At 40.2% G+C, this 21475-nt stretch overlaps 1 protein-coding gene across 10 annotated transcripts in view; it reads left to right on the forward strand.

Moving 5' to 3' along the window:
• NCOA2 (nuclear receptor coactivator 2) overlaps positions 1-21475 on the forward strand; it is a 125434-nt gene that overhangs the window by 56535 nt on the left and 47424 nt on the right. For all 10 annotated transcript variants that reach the window (XM_081919689.1, XM_081919684.1, XM_081919682.1 and 7 more), the window contains 2 exons: positions 14495-14599; positions 18277-18449. In XM_081919689.1, the coding sequence (XP_081775815.1) occupies positions 14514-14599; positions 18277-18449 (259 nt within the window). In that variant the 5' untranslated portion in view covers positions 14495-14513. The remainder of the gene's footprint in view (positions 1-14494; positions 14600-18276; positions 18450-21475) is intronic.

Consider the following 21475-nt stretch of genomic DNA (forward strand, 5'->3'; position numbering starts at 1 on the left):
CGATTTATTCCGGGGTGCCGTTCATACCCCAAAAAGCCCGCAACTAGAGCGGTGCTTCTGCACAAACACGGAGCGCCATAGAGTGCTTCTGTGCATGTGCAAAGCACGCAGAACAATTCTGCGCATTCAGCAAAACCCGGAAGTATACACCGTGTTCGCAAGCCGAAAAGACGCAACATGAACCTAATGCAACCCGAGGTATGACTGTATGACATAAGGTTCTCTACCAGCACATACAGAATGGCAATGTCACAAAAATAGGGTATTTTTGTCTGTGTTATGTAAAACAAATACAAATGTACACTGTGTTGAGCTTCATCTCTGTTCTATTTTAATCCAATTCATGAAGAGACATAAAATAAAATGAAAATCATATCATTTGTTAGCCTCCATCTCAGCTGAAATTCATTGGTTGTGGTTTTGTTGCAAAAGGTTTTGTGTACTTTCTGGTTGATATTTGGACTTGCTCTGTTACAAATAGGTATCTGCACCAAGAAAGGTTTAATCGTAACAGATTTGTAGCTTAAGTTCCATTTTGTAAATCATGCTGTGATTTCATTCTGTGCCAATTGAGTAGCTGATGGGAAGTTGTCAAGAACCCCCAAAACAGTTGGGGTGGGGGGAGCCCTGTTGCGTAAACAGGTTGTTCTGCTCACAAAAGGAGCTACTCAACATTGCTTTGAATACAGATCTTTGAAAATGAGTATCAAAACTTTGAACCTATGTAGACACTACAGGTGTTACATACTGTCATAAAGTTACTCCCATCAGCAGCTGAACTGCTGCAACTGAAGTTAATGGTTGAGACCTAAGGGTAGCCCCACATAAAGTACATCACAGTGACATTTTGGATTTGTTTTGGAAGCTGCAGAATATGTTTCTACCTTGCTACTACCTTGGGTAACAAACATTTGGACAAAATTGTAATAAGACTCCAGTTTTTAATGTGCGTCCTAACTTGACTCCGCAAAGTGTAGGGGTGTGCTGTTTTCCTGCTTTCCACACCCTGGCAGTTTGCAGACTAGAATGAATGTCTCCTGTTTGTTTGCAAAAGGAATACAAAATATCACATTGAAAAGATGTTTAGCAAGCGCAATAGCTCATGAATTACAACTGATTAATTTGTTATTTTTATTGGATTTCTGAAGATAACTTTTTAGCCAGATGATATTATACTTTTGCATGCAGCATTTTTATATGTTCAGCATTAAGGATTTCCTCTTCATAATTCAAATTTCTCTGTGACGGGTCTATATTTTGTATAGCAATTGGGGTAGGCTGAGTTGTATATTTAAAGCAACAACTGTCCTGAAAACACTTCAGTATTACTTCAGTCAAATGCTACTTGAAGTTGATGGCCATAGAGAACTTAATTCTACTTATAGTTTGTAGCGTATTGCATATTTTGTAGCATATTGCATTTTTTCTCATTTTCATGCTCAGCAAAACCTAGATGAAATAACACATCAGTTAACAGTACTTATATCCCCTTTTCTTCCTAACCCTATTTCTTTCTTTCTTTCTTTCTTTCTTTCTTTCTTTCTTTCTTTCTTTCTTTCTTTCTTTCTTTCTTTCTTTCTTTCTCTTGACGTATTAATACAGTGCACATGTTTATAATGTGGTTAAGAAACAGGATTTTGTTCTCACAATAATCTCTGTAGTGCTCCTGGCTTCTCAGTGGAAGACTTGCGATAATTCAGCTGTTGTTTATTGTCATTTTGTAAAACGAGTATCTGAAATGGCTGTCAGCAATAGCAGTAGATTTTTTAAAAAGAAGTTATGTGACTTAACATTGATTGTGTTGGTCCCTTCCTCAGACCTCACTTTTCTTTTTAAAAGCATTCAGGCTTTTTGCTGTGATTTTTGATCAAGCAAAATGCCTTGCATCAGTTGCAGAATGAGTGAAGACTGAATCAAAATTCCTGTACATTACTCAAAGAATGCAACTTTCTTTTCTGTTGTGGTGTTAAAACCTTCTCCTGCTATTTTGGGGCTTATTAGAGGGGCTTATTAGAGGTGGCTGACGTAGTCTAATATGTAAGCAGCTCAGTGAACAGCTATATTAAGAACCTTGGTGTATGGGAATACAGATACTAGAAGCCATTTTGTGTTGATGTCAGACTAGCTAATTTTTTTCCTGGTTGTAGTTATAGCTTAAAGTAGAAAAACGATATTTGGATTTGCCAGAGCTGAAGTTCTCAGTATTTGAAAGGAAGCCTTTTATTTTAGAGACAGAGATGCTAAGGCATGTGCTTTTAAGTACCAGTAATCATGATCATGAATCTTAGTCATGTATCTGATGGTTACAATATGTGGTAAAGAGCTCCTGCTGCCCATTTGCTGCCTAATGTGTTTATTACATTGTCTTCCCAGTGGCATCTGTGTGTTAGCTAAAAAATTCATGAGCATTATTGGCTTTCAGTCAGAGAGCGGAAGCTGATCACTCACAACTTTTCCTGGGGAATGGTCATGCTATGGCCATCTTTTGGTCAGAGGAGGGGCAAGACTAACGAAGAAGGGAAAGGAAAATGAGGGTATTTAGAACTGTGATACTTAAGTATAATATAGATAATATGTAATTTTAAAAAGTTGGGCCCATCTTGCCTGATAAGTTAAAAATATATTTACATGGCATTGTGAAATCATAGAATTGTAGGGTTGGAAGAGACCATGTGAGTAGTCTAGTCCATCCCCTGCAATGCAGGAATCCTTTGTCCAATGTGGGGCTCAAACGCATGACTCTGAAACGAAGAGTCTCATGCTTTACCAGTAGAGCTATCTAACAGGTGGGATAAATGACAGAATGGGATAAATGACAGAAATGACATCAGTGTGGGTACCAGACAGTCTGCTCTGGGGAGGGCAATCTGTAGTGGGGATGCAAGTTTTGTGAAGGGCTTTCCTTCTGTAGATGCCTGATGCCTGGTGGAGCATCCTAGGACGGGCCTGAGAAGATCTTCAAGGTCTGGATAAGTACATATGGTGGCAATCGATCCTTCAACATAGCTTCGTTTCAAGCTGTGAATGGATTTAAAAGTAAAAAAAAAAACAGCAATTTGAATCGGAGCTAGAAAAAGACTAGGAGCCTATGAAGCTTGTACAGGTTTAGTGAAATATACCTTCCTATCCCATTTAGCAATCTTGCAGCTGTGTTCTGAACTAACTGAAACTTCCACGCTATATTTAAAGACTGTCCTATGTACAACATATTGTTGTAGTTCAGATAGGAGGTGACTGGTGTGTGATAGATAACAAAAAACCAGACTAGGGTCTAATTCAGTGTAAATCAGATTTGGGTAACTTTTGTATTCTTGTGGGGGATGAATTGTTTCCTGGCAAATTGTATTTTAAAAAAAAATTAAATCTTTATTGGAAAAAAAGTTTATTGTAAGTAACAACTAGGTTAATTTTAAATAAACCTGTTTACCATACAGTTAATCACTAAACCATGGGTAGGCAAACTAAGGCCCAGGGGCCAGATCCGGCCCAGTCGCCTTCTAATCCAGTCCACAGATGGTGCAGGAATCAGGGTGTTTTTACATGAGTAGAATGTGTCCTTTCATTTAAAATGCATCTCTGGGTTATTTGTGGGGCCTGCCTGGTGTTTTTACATGAGTAGAATGTGTGCTATTATTTAAAATGCATCTCTGGGTTATTTGTGGAGCATAGGAATTCATCCCCCCCCAAAAAAAAATATAGTCCAGCCCCCCACAAGGTCTGAGGGACAGTGGACCGGTCCCCTGCTGAAAAAGTTTGCTGACCCCTGTACTAAACAGAATCAATGCCCCTACCAGATACATTCAATTAAATAGTGCCTTTCTATATAAATGAAGAACCAATTGGATTTTCTCAAATTGAAACATTGGCATTTCATTTTCATCTGATGAAAATAAATTGCTCTAGCATGCTCAGTAAATGCCATACCTTACTTCTGCCTCTGCCGTGGGATTTCGTTTTTGGTTGCTGCTTTGTTTTTGTGAGAGTGGGGCTGGGCCGAGGCAGAGTGAAAAAGAAAGAAGGAACACTGGGAGAGAAGACAACATTATCCAAATGTATGCAAATTTCTGCATTCCCATGCTTAACCCTATGGGTTAAGTAACTCTCATGGGTGCTGACATAAGAATAAGGATCTCTCAGCTGTGAAGAGAGGCTTCGTGCTGCCTATCGGTGCAGCCCCGATCCCAACTCCTACTTGCGTGAAGCCTCCCTTCCCAGTTGAGGGATCCCTGCCCCCTCCTGCTTGCACACAAGTAGGAATGGGATTGGGGCTGCTCCAATGGGAAGGGAGGCATCGCGCTGCCTATTGAAGCAGAACAAAGTGCCTTTGTGCAGTGGCAGCTCTGCCGCCGCCGCTCTCGGCCCTCCTCCGCCTTCCATGCCTGAGCCACTGCCCACTGCTTTCCCCCCACCACCACTGCCACTGCCAAAGAACCAACAACCCAGGGGGCTGCCCAGGCTCATGGAGGAAGGAAAGAGAAGCCTTGGAGGATGGGAAAATGTGGCGGTACCCCTGAACATCGGTTCGTACACAAAAAAACCACAACCGCAACCCAAAACACTCATTTCCAGGTTTGAAGTGGTCATAATCCAAAATGTTCCGGGTTTGAAGTGGTCATAATCCAAAATGTTCATAACCTAAGGTACCACTGTATAACAAACATTTCTTTGGTGGAACGATGTATCCCAAAGCCAGTGTTGGCTCTTTTGGGCCTAGATACAGTTGTCAAAATATACCTAGATTGTATTATTTACTTACCTAACCTCTTTATTATTTTTATGCTTGCATTTCTTCAGCAACCTTTAGTAAATGCACAGCCTTAATTTATCAACTGTGATAGAGTGTCTGTCTGTCTATAGCTGTGTCTCTTCAGAGGTACCTAATCATTTAATAAATTCATGCTCTGACTTTCGTATTAATTTTTTTTACTTTCAATGCAGGGTACAGTAGGCTTTGTGTACTTATATATCTGTTACCAATGAACCTTTATTTCATTCAATGAATAGTGATGATTGTGTAGAGTGGAGGCTTTGAGTAGTTACAGATGTTGCAAAAACAGTAAAGTTTTCAGGAAATTCATAGACTGTTCTTTATGAAACATTAAATAATCATCCTGGGATATGAAGGGAAATTCTAGTAACTTTGCTTTCGGATATTATGCTTATATTGGCAGGATTACATCTCAAATTGGAGAATTCAACTTAACTGGCATTCATTTACTGTTGCCATAGATAGTAGAAAGGAATTTGGTATGGTGAGATTTGTATAATACAGTTGTGCATAGAAAGACACACTTAGCAAAGCCAAGTCTCTTATTTTATGTAAAGTTTTAGTAATGTAGCAGTTGGATTGTTTTATTTTATTTTACTTTATTCACTTGGCCATAGCAGTGGCTTGTTTTGGCTTTATCTATTTTTGTAACTCAACAGATATTAAATCTTGCCGCACTGATTTGTATAAAATTGTGCAGTTGTGGGCAGAACCTGGCATTCAAAGATGTGTCTCCTAATATTCTCTGTTGGTAATGTCTAGAGAGAGCGAAAGAGAAACTCTGAGGTGATATCATTGTGTTGAGAATCCCACCTTCCCACCTTAATTGGATGTGGCTTGCAGAAGTGAGGCACTCATCAATGTGATGACATTATGTGCTTTGCTTTATTTCCTTTCTAGAAGGGACGTGGGTGGCGCTGTGGTCTAAACCACTGAGCCTAGGGCTTGCCGATCAGAAGGTCGGCGGTTCGAATCCCCACGACGGGGTGAGCTCCCATTGCTCGGTTCCAGCTCCTGCCAACCTAGCAGTTCGAAAGTACATCAAAGTGCAAGTAGATAAACAGGTACCACTCTGGCGGGAAGGTAAACAGCATTTCCATGTACTGCTCTGGTTTTGACAGAAGCAGCTTAGTCATGCTGGCCATATGACCCAGAAAAACTGTCTGAGGACAAACGTTGGCTCCCTCGGCCAGTAAAGCGAGAAGAGCACCGCAACCCCAAAGTCATTCGCAACTGGACTTACCTTTTTTAGAAGGGAAGGGAGGAGAAGGAGGTATGAGACTACTAGTTAGCACCAGTATATATTATTTGTAACTTTAAAGTCACAGGTTGTGCTTTCAGCCCAGTCCGGTTGTTGCTGTGCATATGGATGAACTATTTATTGCTAGGGAATTCTTATCATAAAGGTTTTATTATAAAAGTATGCTCAGAGCAGGAATTGCATAGTTGAAACTGTTGTGGTCAATTAACTTTTAGGTACAAGAGTATTTTCTCCTGTCCATGAGGATGCTTTTTGAACATTTTTGTGTCATTTAATTTACAATGTATAAACTCATTTTTCCAAGGCCTTTCCTTTAGCCAATTAATTTCCAATTACCTCTCTTTAACCAGTTCAGCCATAGAGATAGCAAAAGGTACACAGATAGTACCTTCAGCATAATACATATTTCCCTTTCATAGGCCAGCTTTCCCGCACATCAGCTGAGCAAGCCACGTTGTCCCTCCGGCTCACACAGCTGATATGCAGGAAAGTGGCTGCTACACTACCCCCATGTCAGCTGTTAGACAGGAGGCCTCTGCAAAGCCCTGCTTGTGCTTCCAGCTCGTGAGGAGACCCTTCACAGAACCCAAAAAGGGCATCCTCTATGGGCTCTGGGGAGGGTCTCCACATGAGCCAGGAAGGCTCTCCGGGGTGCTCTCCATTTCTGGGATCCACTTCTGGGTTCCTGGCACTGTATGCTGTGGTCACACTCAAATAGAACGTGTGTAAATGGAGAGTTGCCTGTACAAACTTCTAGCAGGAGTACTAAAGATGAGGAAGTAGTAGAATGCTATATTTGTATCATTGATCCATTCTCCTTTTTCATGTGTGTATGATTATTTATTTCCTTGCATTTTATGCACTTAAAAATGGAAGATTATCTGCAAGATTATCATTGCTTCTATTACATACTTAGGTTCAGGCCTCTTCTGTTATACTGTTCTGCAATGTAGAGGATGTGAATAAGGGTTTGCTTGTCACAATGAAAACAGAAACTGTTGTTTTGATACTGATAACAAGAGAAAATTTCTTGCTCTGTTCTTTTACCCAACATCTGGTAGAAACCAGAGTGTTCTCAATAATTGTAATTACATCCCGAGAATTTACTCAGAAACGTTTGTGTTACGGTTCCCATTTTAACATTCAGAGAAAAAAGAGCCGTTACTTTTTAAAAAAAGATTTAAACTTGTGCATCGGAAAACTTCAGTCATCGGTTAAAAGCTCCACTGAAATGCTTTTCTAAGCTCCGTTTTTGAGAAAAAGGTGTGTGAAATAGTAGAAAGGTGTTAAATGTTATTTTCTTTGGTGCCAGTCTACATAGCCTTAAATCCTATCTTCATACCATTATTTAGCTAATAATTTCTACTGTCTGCTTCTGTTTGGGGGTAAACAGCATATAAAAAGCTTGGAAGGTGTACTTAATTGGATATACTACTTGAATGCCTTATTGAATCCTAGATCAACAGAAAATTAAAATATTTCAAGTGCAAAGGCTACTGTGGTTATATTTTATCAGACCATCCTCTTATTTGTTTATTTGAATAATTTATTTATATATCTGTTATCCACACTTCCACAAAAAATACATCAAGGCAGTGTACAGCATATAGGAATGAAATCCAGAAAACTTCAGCAAATACTTACTTGATTAAAAAGCGAAAATTCAAATTGCAGAGGCCTGACTATAACAGAGTTTTCAGAAAATGTCTGAAATAAGGGAGGGATAGTTCCTGCTGAACATCTACTAGTAGGGTGATCCACAAGGCACAGCCTGCTACAATTATTAGCCCTAGTGAAGGTCACCAGAACCTAATGAGTGTGGGGAACCACCACAGGATTGTAACCTTAGGCCAGGCATCCCCAAACTCGGCCCTCCAGATGTTTTGGTACTACAGTTCCCATCATCCCTGACCACTGGCCCTGTTAGCTAGGGATGATGGGAGTTGTAGTCCTCAAACATCTGGCATGTCAAAGTGCAAGTAGATAAGTAGGTACCGCTCCGGAGGGAAGGTAAACGGTGTTTCTGTGCGTTGCTCTGGTTTGCCAGAAGCGGCTTAGTCATGCTGGCCACATGACCTGGAAGCTGTCTGTGGACAAACCCCAGCTCCCTCAGCCTATAGAGCAAGATGAGCGCCATAGCTCCAGAGTCGTCTGCGACTGGACCTAACGGTCAGAGGTACCTTTACCTTTACCTTACCTTAGGCACTCCCTGCTGTTTTCATTTCTGCAATTAATGCACTATGTCAATTTTTTTTGTTTAAATAATCCTGAACCTTAGATATTATATTAAATTGTACAGTGAGCCTTAACAGCCAATTGTCAAATTTAATTTGAAGATGCTGATATACACTGCTTCTAAATAAATCACCATGTTTTTGGGGGGAGATTGATCAGCATAGAACAACTGGGGGTGTAAAGCAAGATAACGTCTAGTAGCAATACAGCTACTGGAAGTGACCCTAAATGAATTTTGAAGAACAGAGCTATAGATTAATTACTACCATAGATTCTGGTGTATTAGGCGATTGGGCATATTAGACGACCCCCCAATTTGGGGGGTCGTCTAATACGCCCAGTCGCCGAATACGCTGGACAGGTCCCGGGGGTAAGGTACCGTGGGTGTAAGCAGAGTCCAGAAGGGCTTCACCTGGGGCCAGCTCCTGATGCTCTGTCACAGGTGCAGGCTCTTCAGCATCTAGGCCTTGCCCCAGTTCAGCCGACCCTGGAGGCGGGGACTCCTGTGCAGGCTGGGATTCCTCTGGTTCATCCTCTGAATCGGAATCCCAGGCCATCACAGTGACTTTCTCCTGGCGCAGAGCCCGCCCACCTTATACCAGGCGTATAAGGTGACCCCCGACTTTTTAACCTCTTTTCCAGGGTTAAAAAGGCGCCTTAAACGCCAGAATCTACGGTATGTTAGTTTTATTTTGTTGAAAATTTGATAATGAATTACTGTTCCATGGTTGGAATCAGTATTGAATTATTGTAGAATATTTGTATAGAAGGTTTCAATAAGGAAAACTCCCAATAACTAACTAATTTACTTACTTACTTACTTACTTACTTACTTACTTACTTACTTATTTCCGTGCTCATCCATTTATCTAAAGTTGCCAGTAGAGGGGGACAACATTTGCTTGCTTCCAGTCTACTGGGACCTCACCTGTTCTCCATGAATTATCTGTGTTGTATGAGGGCAGAGTGGGATGGCAGTTTCACTCAGCGATATATCACTGGTGAAACCACCGCCACTCTTGAGTCCCTCTGCTAGCAACGTCTGCTGGAGGAAGGAACTCTAGCCGCCGAACTCAGGAGTGGTGGCAGTTTCCCCAGAGATAAACTGCTGAGTGAAGCCAACATTGCGGTCTGCTCCTCATACTGGTCCTGAGTGATATATTGATATATTGTCCAGGTCTACTTAGCTCATCTGTAAGCTTCTTATGCATTCTTATATTCTTATATTTCACCTATAATAAACTCCCATCCTCTTGGACTCCCTTCTCTTTGAATGTTTCAGACCATGGGGTCTCACCCAGTAGCTCCCTAAGCTTTTTGAAATTAGTCTTCTTAAAGTCCAGAGTGCATTCCTGACTACCTTGCATCTGTATAATGAAACCCAGGAGGACGTGATCATTTTCTCCCAAGGTTTCAAAGACTTCCACTTGGATCAAATCCTCCCTATTGGTGAGGACCAGGTCCAAGATATATGATCCCCTCTTTTGGGAATGGGAAATGAAATTGCCAAAGAGGCAGTGGAGGAATTTGTTGGACCTTACATTCTTGGCAGAGCTTGAGTTCCAATAGGTACTGGGGTAGTTGAAGTCTCCCATGACTACTATATCTCTCTTTTTTGAATGTTTTCTAATCTGCTGTAGGAAGGCATCATTCTTGGAGGTCTGGATTCTTTATCACTGCTCCTTGTGGGGAAAAATATGATCTAACTAACTTTTGTCTGTTACGAATCTTCCAACATTGAGTGGCCCCAATTTGTAGTACTATGAGAGGAGAAAAACTTTTTCTATGCACTTTCTCCATATCATGCAGCGTTTTGTACATCTTCATCATGTCGCCTCCTACTCTCATTTTCTCTAAATGAAAATGTTCCAAATATACATTTCCTCATGGGGGATTTGCTCCATCCCCTTTATATTGCTATGGATCTGTTAGTTTTGCTGTTGTTTCCTTTTGCCATTTTTTAAAATGTTAATTTCTTTGGAAAGGAAGTATATTTATAAAATAGCAATGACATTGTGACCTTAGGCTTGTGGAATTAACAGGGAGAATGTCTGTTTTCCAAAAGGCTGGTGGAGCTTGCATATTACAACTCTTCAAGAGCCTAACATTTCATAATATATTGAAAAATTGTTGTAGAGTAACAAGGTTTTACTGAAGAAAGCAAATCTTTAAAGCGCCTCCCCCCAATGCACACATGATCTCAAACTCTTTCCCCCTCCCCCCTCCACTACTTCTCATTTGTGATCCTTTGCTAATTTTACAGTCAGCCTGTAAGTTATCTTAAGTGTCACCTTTGTTTCATGCCTTTATCATGGTGGTGCTTAGAAACTTTCTTGGTAGCTGATCTGCAAGTGTGGAAATTGCTTCCCTGGAAATTGCTTCCCTGGAAAACTTTAATAATGAGCTTTAATAATGCCTGGAGGTTTTCTTCAAAACTTTTCTTATTTAGCTTTGATGCTCATGGCTCGGGGTACACATAAATTAGGTAACAATTACACACACACACACACACACACACACACACACACAACCGTTATAATAATAATTTCCTAGCAATAAGTAGTTATATTGGATTGGTTTATTGTTGCTACCTTTCTTATGCCCTTGTAACAGGCTAGAAATGTAAATAAAATGACCACCTTATGGGAAGCTAAGAAGGTGTTAGGTGATAACTGCACATTCAATAATTTAGCAAATGACATTTTCAGTAGCTCTTTAAGGAGCTTTAAACTTGTTCAGATGCATACTGATCTATATATCTTTGTATCAGCGTTCAAAACTCCCATTGTTCTAGGCACATTTTGCGACAGGGAATTTCATTAGCACGAGCAGTTTCTGATGTCTGGGTGCAGTACTGCACCGAAGATTTCATATTAAAACTGCAGAGTGGAAGGAAAGGAGGACCTTTTTCTGCCTCCCCACTGGGCGGCTTCCAACAAAGATAAGAGATACACTAAAATGTCACATATTAAAAAGTTCCCTGAACAGGGCTGCCTTCAGATGTCTTCTGAATGTCAGGTAGATGTTTATCGCTTTGACATCTGATGGGAGGGCGTTCCACAGGGTGGGCGCCACTACCGAGAAGGCCCTCTGCCTGGTTCCCTGTAATTTGGCCTCTCACAGTGAGGGAACCGCCAGAAGGCCCTCGGAGCTGGACCTCAGTGTCCGGGCAGAACGATGGGGGAGGAGACACTCCTTCAGATATACTGGACTGTGTCACTCTCTGAAGACTGGAGATGAGATTCTCTTAAGAATATTAGGGGTGTGGGCAGGGGAAGCATGGCTTTGTTTTTTGCAGTCTTCAGATGAGGACTAGACCATGTGAAAAATGAACATAAGATTTTAGCTGCAGTTCATTTTCAGCTTTTGTATTCTTGTTATAAAAAAGTGCACCTAGACATTCCGTTGTTGCACCCATAACCTAGGTTTAAGGTGCCATTTAGCTCATAGCTTTCATATATCAGTTTCTAACACTGCTTTGTATCTTACTCAAAACAAAATTTAAAAAATCCTTCCAGTAGCACCTTAGAGACCAACTAAGTTTGTTATTGGTATGAGCTTTTGTGTGCATGCACACTTCCTTCAGATACCAATTGAATCTTACTGTCCTCCATGTTGCTTGATGGCTCATGTTTTAGCCTCAGAACAACTATGTGATGTTGGCTGGACTGAGAGAGAGCAACTTTCCCAAGGTTACCAGCTGAAAAATCAGCAAAGGAAGATAGCAAGCATGTGTGTTTGTGCCCAAAGAAAATCAGCTTAACAAATATTCCAAAGGGCAGTGGGGTTGACAGTGGCTTGAAAGGGAAAAAGCTAGAGTTCAGGTCCAAAGTACCGAATAAAAGCCGCACCTGAATATAAGCCGCACCTTTAAAATTCAAGGGGGGGGGGAGAAAAAAGCCAATACCCGAATATAATCCTCTCCCTTAAAATTCCGATCTGGAAAAGGGCATGGGAGAAAGGGCTAAATACTACTTCCCCTAGAACCATTGCCATCATCTATTTCACCATCCCCAGGACTCTTTAACTTAAAAGAAAACCATAAACCGAGAAAATCTGATCATGGCAGAGTTGCAGTCTTAATCAGGTCAATGAGTCCAAAATCAGGTCATGGGATCAGTTATACACTACACCTATTTGGCAACAGCTTTCATGCTATTATCACTGTTAAAAGCTACTGTTTGGAGCATACCCTGAATTTTGGTTACTCAAACATAAGGAAATATTTTCTCAGAATGTTCAACAAGTGCTTTTATTTTGAAAAATATATTCTTGAAGAGCTTGAAGTTAGTTGTTTAATGTTCAGTAATCTCCAACCCTATATTTAAATGTTATTTTAGACAAAAATTGTTGGCTAGCTACTAAATGATGTGAACGTATCAAATGTATTGAATGTTGCATCACTGTAAACTTTCAGTAGCTCTATGTAATTGGATTTGTAAATTGTTCTTTTTTATTTATTTTCCCATTTTTAATCTGTCATTTAATGCCAAGCTTTTTGGTGAGAATATTTAACTCATTAAAAATGTCAGACTGATAAGCCTTCTTCATGAGATGCTCGGTAGGAGGTAATATGATTTGGAAAAAGAACTGTGTTGTGTTTTTGAAAGATCAGATATGTTCTGAAAGGAAAATGAAACAATAACTCCAACATTTGGGAATTTGAAAAAGAAGAAAAATAAGAAAAGTCTGCCTCATTTTATAGCAGATGGTAGACTATCCCCAAAGTCTTCAGAGCTAAGGCACCACTGAAGGATGAAACTGCCCACCTGTGCCACATACACTGGAAATCCAGACTGTGTACACTCCTACATGAAGGATAATGTGATAATTAGTTATACTGTAACAGCAAAGTGAATTTTTCACAGTACACTGTAGAATTGTTATGCAGAACTAAACAAAAAACAAAATGCCTCTTCTGGGAAGTTTTAAGGAGGAGGAGAGTTTTAGAGAAAAACTCTACTGTAAGCAATTTAATTTACAACTGTGCACAAATTTCATGTTGGGTCATAAGTAGTCTTGCTTTAGAAGGCTGCTGTTGTTGGCATCATCCATCTATCTCTAGAAACAATGGAGAAATGCGCCTTTGGGTGAAATCAAACCGTTGGAGAGTTCCTTAGAAGGATTGGTTTAATATTAAATAACCCTGCCAACTAGGATGCGGTTTATTGTACACTTGGTTATATATAACACAGTTGGTTGCTTCCTCAGCTCAACTATGACGTTGGATAGACCTTTTTCTATTTAGGTTGCTAAATGATGCTTAGGACTACTAAGAGAGCTTCCTATCTTTGGGGATGTGTGTGTGTCTGATTGAGACTGTATGATTCATTCATTCCCTCTTTCTCACTCTCTCTCTCTAACACGCACACACCTCCTCCATCCCTCCCACGATTTAGAACACATGGAAGCCTATAAAGAAATGACTAAGAATGATTTATATTTGCTACAAACCATTGTGCTTTAGTTCTTCCTAAAACCTGCAAGTGTTGGTATTTTGTATAGATTTAAGTCATTCCCTTGTAAAAATGGCAATGTGTGCATATCTTTCTGGTGTAATTGAGATTTACGTATTTCCATAGTGCATAAAACTTACACAGATGTACATCACCCCAATCAGTAGACTGCAAATATTTGTTTTAAACTAGTTTAGTAGAGTCAGGTGGAAAGATGGCTTTCTTTTGACCAGAGAGTGTATCTCTTTAACTCCCTGGGGGTACTAAAGCAATGGAAGTGTCCCTCCCTTATTTTTTGAAGCTTTGCTATGTGGTTAATACTACAAGGATAAGAGCTTGTAAACATATAATCTGTGTAGAAGACCTTAGAATAGCTGATTTCAGTTAAGGCAGGTCCCAAGATTCAGGTAAATATATAAGCAGCTGAAAGAACACACTAGTTGGTCCCGTATTTACTTATTTATAAACTGTTACATCCTAAGAGAAATAGCTTAGAAGATTTTCCAAGGTTCAGAAACAGTGTATAATGAGATCCTGGTTACCAAATTGCTTTAATTTTATCAGAGAGAAAGAAAAACTGTTCATTAATTGTTTTCTGATAGAACACCTCTGGAAGTTTAATGGAAATTTAAGGGGAAAATGTACGTTGTTTATTGAAACAAGCGGATTATAAAAGTGGTGGGGTACAAAGACTATCGAAAGCTCAAGTACTATGAAACTTATGGAATACTGTCTCTTTATTCTAACTGTTTTATTATGCTTTGTCTCTTTCAGTTGCTGATATGTGTTTAAGATGAGTGGGATTGGTGAAAATTCCTCTGACCCAGCCCGGGCAGAGTCAAGAAAACGCAAGGAATGTCCTGATCAACTTGGACCCAGGTTAGTTAGAATACTTTATAGAACCCCGGGAGCTAAAGGATTTACAGAAAAATATATTATTTGATTTTTGAATTATGGTGCTGGAGGAGACTCTTGAGAGTCCCATGGACTGCAAGAAGATCAAACCTCTCCATACTGAAGGAAATCAACCCTGAGTGCTCACTGGAAGGACAGATTGTGAAGCTGAGGCTCCAGTACTTTGGCCACCTCATGAGAAGAGAAGACTCCCTGGAGAAGACCCTGATGTTGGGAAAGATGGAGGGCACAAGGAGAAGGGGGCGACAGAGGACGAGATGGTTGGATAGTGTTTTCGAGGCTACCAGCATGAGTTTGACCAAACTGCGGGAGGCAGTAGAGGACAGAGGTGCCTGGCGTTCTCTGGTCCATGGGGTCACGAAGAGTCGGACACGACTAAACGACTAAACAACAACAATATTATTTGATTGGTTGGGTGCATATATTCACTTTGCCTTACCACTCTTTTAAGTCACTACTATAGATGACAAGTTATTTCATTTTATTGTCATTTCAAATTATAATACCATTTATTCTTTGAATTTTGTTTCTGGGGAAAGAAAAAAACAGTTTTGAGTCATCATCTTCCTGCTGAGGATGTATTAAGTCAGTTGAACCTTAGTTGCAGGGTTTGGTCTTTCAGTTTCTATAAAATTGCAAAGCTATTTGAAGTTACTAACTAGTGCCCAACTCCTTTATTCAATCCATTGTCCATTGACTGTTTAATATTACTTTCTAAGCACACATAATCTTAAATGTTTAGCAGGTGTCAATTGAAAAACAATGCACATCTTTCACCATGAAGTCTTGGAAAGTCTTTAGAAGTTACATGGTCAAATTGACAAACACTTGTAGTGTGATATATGTTTGCTGAATGTGGGCCGAGCGCGGGTGGCACTGTGGTCTAAACCACAAAGCCTAGGGCTTGCCAATCGGAAGGTTGGCGGTTCAAATCCTTGACAGGGTGAGCTCCCGTTCGAAAACACGTCAAAGCGCAAGTAGATAAATAGATACTGCTCCGGCAGGAAGGTAAACGGCATTTCTGTGCACTGCTCTGGTTTCGCCGAAAGCAGCTTAGTCATGCTGACCACATGACCCGGAAAAACTGTCTGTGGACAAACGTCAGCTCCCTCGGCCTATAAAGTGAGATGAGCACCACAACCCCAGAGTCGTTCGCAACTGGACTTAACTGTCAGGGGTCCTTTACCTTTACCTTTATATACACTGCATACAGCCCATATTTTTGTCATCCTAAGCTAGACAATGGGGTGTTAGAATAAACTTGTCTCTCAATTAAAAAATTCTGTCGGAAGTACATGTAGTTTCAGGACTAGGAAGGAAGCATGTCTCCCTATGCAATATACTCTGTCAAAAGCTGCAAATCCCAGAGGTGCTTAGTTCTTACTGGCCTTTCCTGTGAGGAAGCACCTCTTGTGATGAGGGTGTAATAATGAGCTGGCAGCAAGAAAGAGGAATGTTCAGGTTGCTGGGTCAGTGGAAGCACAGCTGCTCTCATAGTATTTACAGGCATCAGAACATATGTGAGTAAATGGCTTAGGCTTCTTGGCTCCTTAGGGAAAAATATATTTAAAGTCAGGGCATACATAAAGAAAACAATGAATAATAGAGGAACTGATGGTAGATCACAGGATCAAGAAACAGTGTCTAAAGGACATTTTGTCACTTGCATATAATAAATATATGCACCTGCTATACAACCTTGTCTGAATGTAAATACAAATAATGCAGCCAGAAAGGTATGAAGCTTAGAGAAAGGGAACTAAATAAGCTAAAGTACACTAATCAGTACACCCAGTTTTTCAAAATGGGATAACGGGGCTGTCACAAGTTTGTCCCAGGCTCAGAAAATAATCTCCGTAAAACACCATGTGTGTAAATAGCAATAAAACATCTGATAGTTACAGCAAACTCATTTTCCCAAGTGATATCATCCTTTATGTAGAAGAGCAAGGGGAGAGCTCAAAGGTTTGCAGATAAACAAACTTTGTGGGTGGAACTTAAGAGGGAAGAAGCACCAAAACAAGCTGAATTGAATTCTGAGCATGTTCAATGGGCACCCAGCACTGTGTGTCTGTTTAGGGGGGAAATGAGGGCAGGGGCAGAGAGTGGGAGTATCATGGAAAAGGTTGTGGCTGGCTGGAACCCTGAGCAGGAAGATGGGAGACTGGGTTTTTAAAAATTTCTAACTGTTAAATAGCCCTTGAAGACTGAATGGTTGATGATTGGCCACGGAATGCAGAGTGCTTGCTGTCGGCAGGAACGTGGGGTGGAGTGGAATATCTTGAAAGAAGGCAAGGATAAGTGGATGGTATACTGAACTGAACAAGAGCAGTGCACTCTGCAATATTTTGTTGCTGGTTCCACTTGTAAATAAAGAGTTAAGACCAGATTAGCTAATGATCCTGGAGATCTTTGATTTCATCAGCATCATGTGACTTAACTCACAGTAACTCTAGGAAATGAGTGATCTATTTTGTAGTCAGCTTTGGCACTGTACACCTTGCTGCTCTGGTCTCCTTATAACACTTGCTCTTGTTTGGTTTATATGGTAAAATTTGAGAGGGGTGTGTCTCTCTGTGTTTGTGTGTGTGTATGTGTGTGTGTGTGTGTGTGTGTGTGTGTGTGTAAGTGTAAGAGAGAGAGAATGTATGTGGGAATCTGTCAGGACAGGTGGCCAGATCTTTTGTTCTTACATCTTTTCTTTCCCTATAAGCAACACTGTTTGTATGCTACACCCCCCCCAAAAAAGGTAAAATCTGTGTCTAACAAAGCTAAATTCTCAGATGCATGTAAGTTATGTCAATCAAGCAAGTTATGATACCTTTATCCTGCATAATCTGCAAGTCTTGAGTAAATAAAAAAAGAGAGCCACTTTGAACTCTTCACCCTGCAGCTACTGGGATTCGGATTCCACCACTACTTTTGATTTTTGTCCCTATCATTGCTTGCAGATTCTAAATTATTTGCAGCTATATTGGCTAGCGGTTTTTTGTTTTGCTTTTAAATGAAAGCTAAGGTACTGGGAACACCATATTTTTCACCTAGTACTGAATCATGTGCTTGAGTGATATGGTTGTGGAATTGTAGCCTTGCCTTAGAAGTATATGTAATACTGTACAATGGTTTAATATTCCCAATTTGCAATTGAAATATGATCTTGGGTATTCTAGTTTAAATCATCTCTAACCCCAATTTGATTGTAAGTAGTGGATTCAAGAATCAACACATTTAGAGCTACAGTCTGTCCCTGATATTTGGTGGATTGTTTGTGAATTCTTCAGGTGATGGTGTGAAGAGGGGATTATCTTTGGGGACTCCAGAATCACCATATATAAACCTGTCAGCTGGACAAGCAGTAAAGAGGCTTGGACAACTTTTCAGTGATGTTGAACATTATTCCATAATTCAACTACCCTTAAAAGCTGTATATGTGCTAAGAAGTAAAACTTTTGAGTAGCATGGATGTGTGGTTAATTCTTTCCCTTTTTCATATTTGAAAGTGTGCTCTAAAATGAAATATATCTATCTGAGAAATGGGAGTTGGTTGTTTTTCTGCTTTTTGCCACTTTAAAATAAAATGTATGTTTTCCATGTTTGAAAAAGGTGCCAGTTTTAAGAAGTTTGACCTTTTTTATTTTCAGTCCTAAAAGAAGCACTGAAAAACGTAATCGCGAACAAGAGAATAAATACATAGAAGAGCTTGCAGAGCTGATCTTTGCTAATTTTAATGATATTGACAATTTTAACTTCAAACCTGACAAATGTGCAATCTTGAAAGAAACTGTGAAGCAGATTCGTCAAATAAAAGAACAAGGTAAGAAGAGTGTTTTCAAGTGTCCACTTTTATAAACACATGAAGCGTACAAAAGGAGTAACAGTATGTCTGACATTTCTGTGCAGAAACAAAATGTATACAAAGTAAAATGAGTGACCATCACAACAACAGTCATTGTGATAACATTCTGTCTAACTGCCCTGTGCTAATTAGTAGTAATAGCTAGATACTATGGTTACAGTGGGGACGCAGGTGGCGCTGTGGGTTAAACCACAGAGCCTAGGGCTTGCCGATCAGAAGGTCGGCGGTTCGAATCCCTGTGACGGGGTGAGCTCCCGTTGTTCGGTCCCTGCACCTGCCAACTTAGCAGTTCAAAAGCACGAATGGCAAGTAGATAAATAGGTGTTGCTCCGGCGGAAAGGTAAACAGCGTTTCTGTCCGCTGCTCTGGTTTCGCCAGAAGTGGCTTAGTCATGCTGGCCACATGACCCAGAAAATCTGGACAAATGTTGGCTCCCTTGGCCAATAAAGCGAGATGATTGCTGCAACCCCAGAGTCGTCCGCGACTGGACCTAATCGTCAGGGGTCCCTTTATCTTTTACGGTTACAGTGACAATTATTCATTGGTATGAATGTGATGCTCTGCATAGAATTGTCACTGCTCTGCTACCCCTTGTATTTCAAGACCTTTTGGGCCCATTATTTCTTTATTTATATGTTTGTTGGTAGATGCGCATGTCCCAACTAAGGCATATTAGTGCAAACTAAGGGCAAAGAAGTAGGCTCTATATGGATAGTTTGGGTCCAAAATGGTTTTCCTTTGCTGTCATTGGAATTTGGAATTAACAACCCATATATGTATGAAGACTTCCGTAGAAGGTTGAAGCTATTGCAAAGGTGAAAACTCAGGCATGTTACAATCTGTGTAGCAACTGTGTAGCAACTAGTGCTATGTAGAATCTGTGTAGCAACTAGTGCTGTGTAGAATCTGTGTAGCAACTAGTGCTTTATATTTCATTTAAAAATCTGAACCCAGGTGACAGATATGGTTTGCAGAGGAATAGCTTCAAAGTAGCTGAAAGTGCATATAATGCATGTTGTGGGACAAATAAATGCTTTCTTCCACATACGCAACAATAAGTTCAGGAATGTTGTTGTTGTTGTTAAATTTCTATACTGCCCTTCATCCAAGGATCACAGTGTGGGTTACAATATTTAAAACACAAAAATACACAACATAGTAGCAAACAAAAACAATGATGTAGGTTACTGGAAGTGGAATTCAAAAGGCAGAGTTATTTGGAGACAGGTCTCCTCCGCTAATAGTCATTCCCTGTTCCTTCTTTTTTCTTTCTTTCTTTTGCCAAGCGTGTGAGGAAATAACCTATTGCTGCAACAGGGGTGCTTGCCTGTGCTCCTTTATTTATGATAAAGCTCTTTAGTCCATACAGTAGAAGCCTGTGAAACTTGTGCGGGCTGCTAAACCAGTCATCTTAGTGCTGTCACTGCAAAGCGACATGACAATGATGGTTGTTGGCAGCACTTACTGCCCAGGCTGTACTGCAATGGGGTTCATTGTGCTCAATCCTGTGTGTTTTAAAAAGCAGCCACTAACTCTTTAGTAATCAAATTTCCTTTACGAGAATTCATGGCTATGCAATAACTTCTTTCTCCTATGTGTTTTGTTCTGCGTTTTAGGAACTGTAGGAGTTGGCCTTTGCCTTCTAGAACCCTGGGTCTTAGAAAATAGACCTTGCTGCTTAGTGCCTTGTGTCTATTCATTATACATCTGCAACCACTAGACCTTTATACCTGTTCTTATAAATAGGGGTGGGAACAGAGTAAAAACAGGCTCTTCACTGATTACCTTTCTAGCCCAGCAGAAACCTAATGAAGAATCAGAATTATCCCTCAAATGTACTACATGAGTCAATTGCACATGAATATTTCCTTTGCCCCACCACCAAAGCGTAATCCTGGTAGTGAGGGAACAAGCACAATGCTAGTTCATGGGAGAAAATTGTTGGCTTAGGGGAATTGAGAACACTTCCTTTGCCTTAGCTGGTCAAGGAGCTACTAGGCAGAATAACACTGGATCTGCCGAAGGCCGTTCCTACTGTTTCCCTTCGCAGAAGCTTTTTATTTATCTTTTTATTTTATTTATATTTTTATGTATCTGAAGAAGTGTGCATGCACACGAAAGCTCATACCAAGAACTAACTTAGTTGGTCTTTAAGGTGCTACTGAAAGGATTTTTTTTTTTTGTTTTATTTAAGCGCTCCGCCTTTCTTGCCAGGTTCTGGAGCAATTGCATGAGATCATGCAAGAGCCTCCAGAACCCGGTAAGCAAGGGCCCCCACTCCCTTTCTGTTTGTTTGTTTGTTTGTTTATTTATTTAATGGTGGTCTGTATAAATCTGCAGTCAAGTAAGCAAAGGCAGTGTATGTTGTGATTGCCCTGTAGTTCCCCCATTCTTTATTATCATGCTGTGTGCTTGACATAGATTGGAAGCATCACAAATATGAATAAACATGTCTGTACAGCATAGTAAAGTCTCTGATGTTGCAGTTATAATCACAGCGTGTAATTCTGGCCTGGAAAATTAATAATACATTTTCTGTATTTACTTGCGTTGTTTTGACTCAGGCCATGAAAGATGTACATCATCTGCTCCATACTCTGTAAATGCAAGTTTACTTGTCATTCTAGCCTCCCTGACTTTTAAATGTCACAGACTCCATTTCTTTCCTACTAATTCCAAGTTTGCTGATGAGGATCAATGATCAGCATGTTAAACATGCAGCAGGGTACTGCCTGGTTATCAAGAGGGTGATGATGAACAATCTAGCTGTTAATGCTCACATTACAACTGTCAGCTTTCATTTTCAAAATAGGCTTATACATCAAGCACTGAATTATGTTAACCATTGTGCTAATGATGTATATGAACTTGACAAAGAAAAGGAGATGAGCATTAATTGCAAGAAATTATTGGTTTGCACAATTCTAAAAAATGCTTAGTAGTCAAAGCATGCCCCTTGGCTGTGCTGGTGGTTCTAAGGATTT

The sequence above is a fragment of the Podarcis melisellensis genome, assembly GCF_964234715.1.
Source record: "Podarcis melisellensis genome assembly, chromosome: 7".
In the NCBI taxonomy this organism is placed as follows: domain Eukaryota; kingdom Metazoa; phylum Chordata; class Lepidosauria; order Squamata; family Lacertidae; genus Podarcis; species Podarcis melisellensis.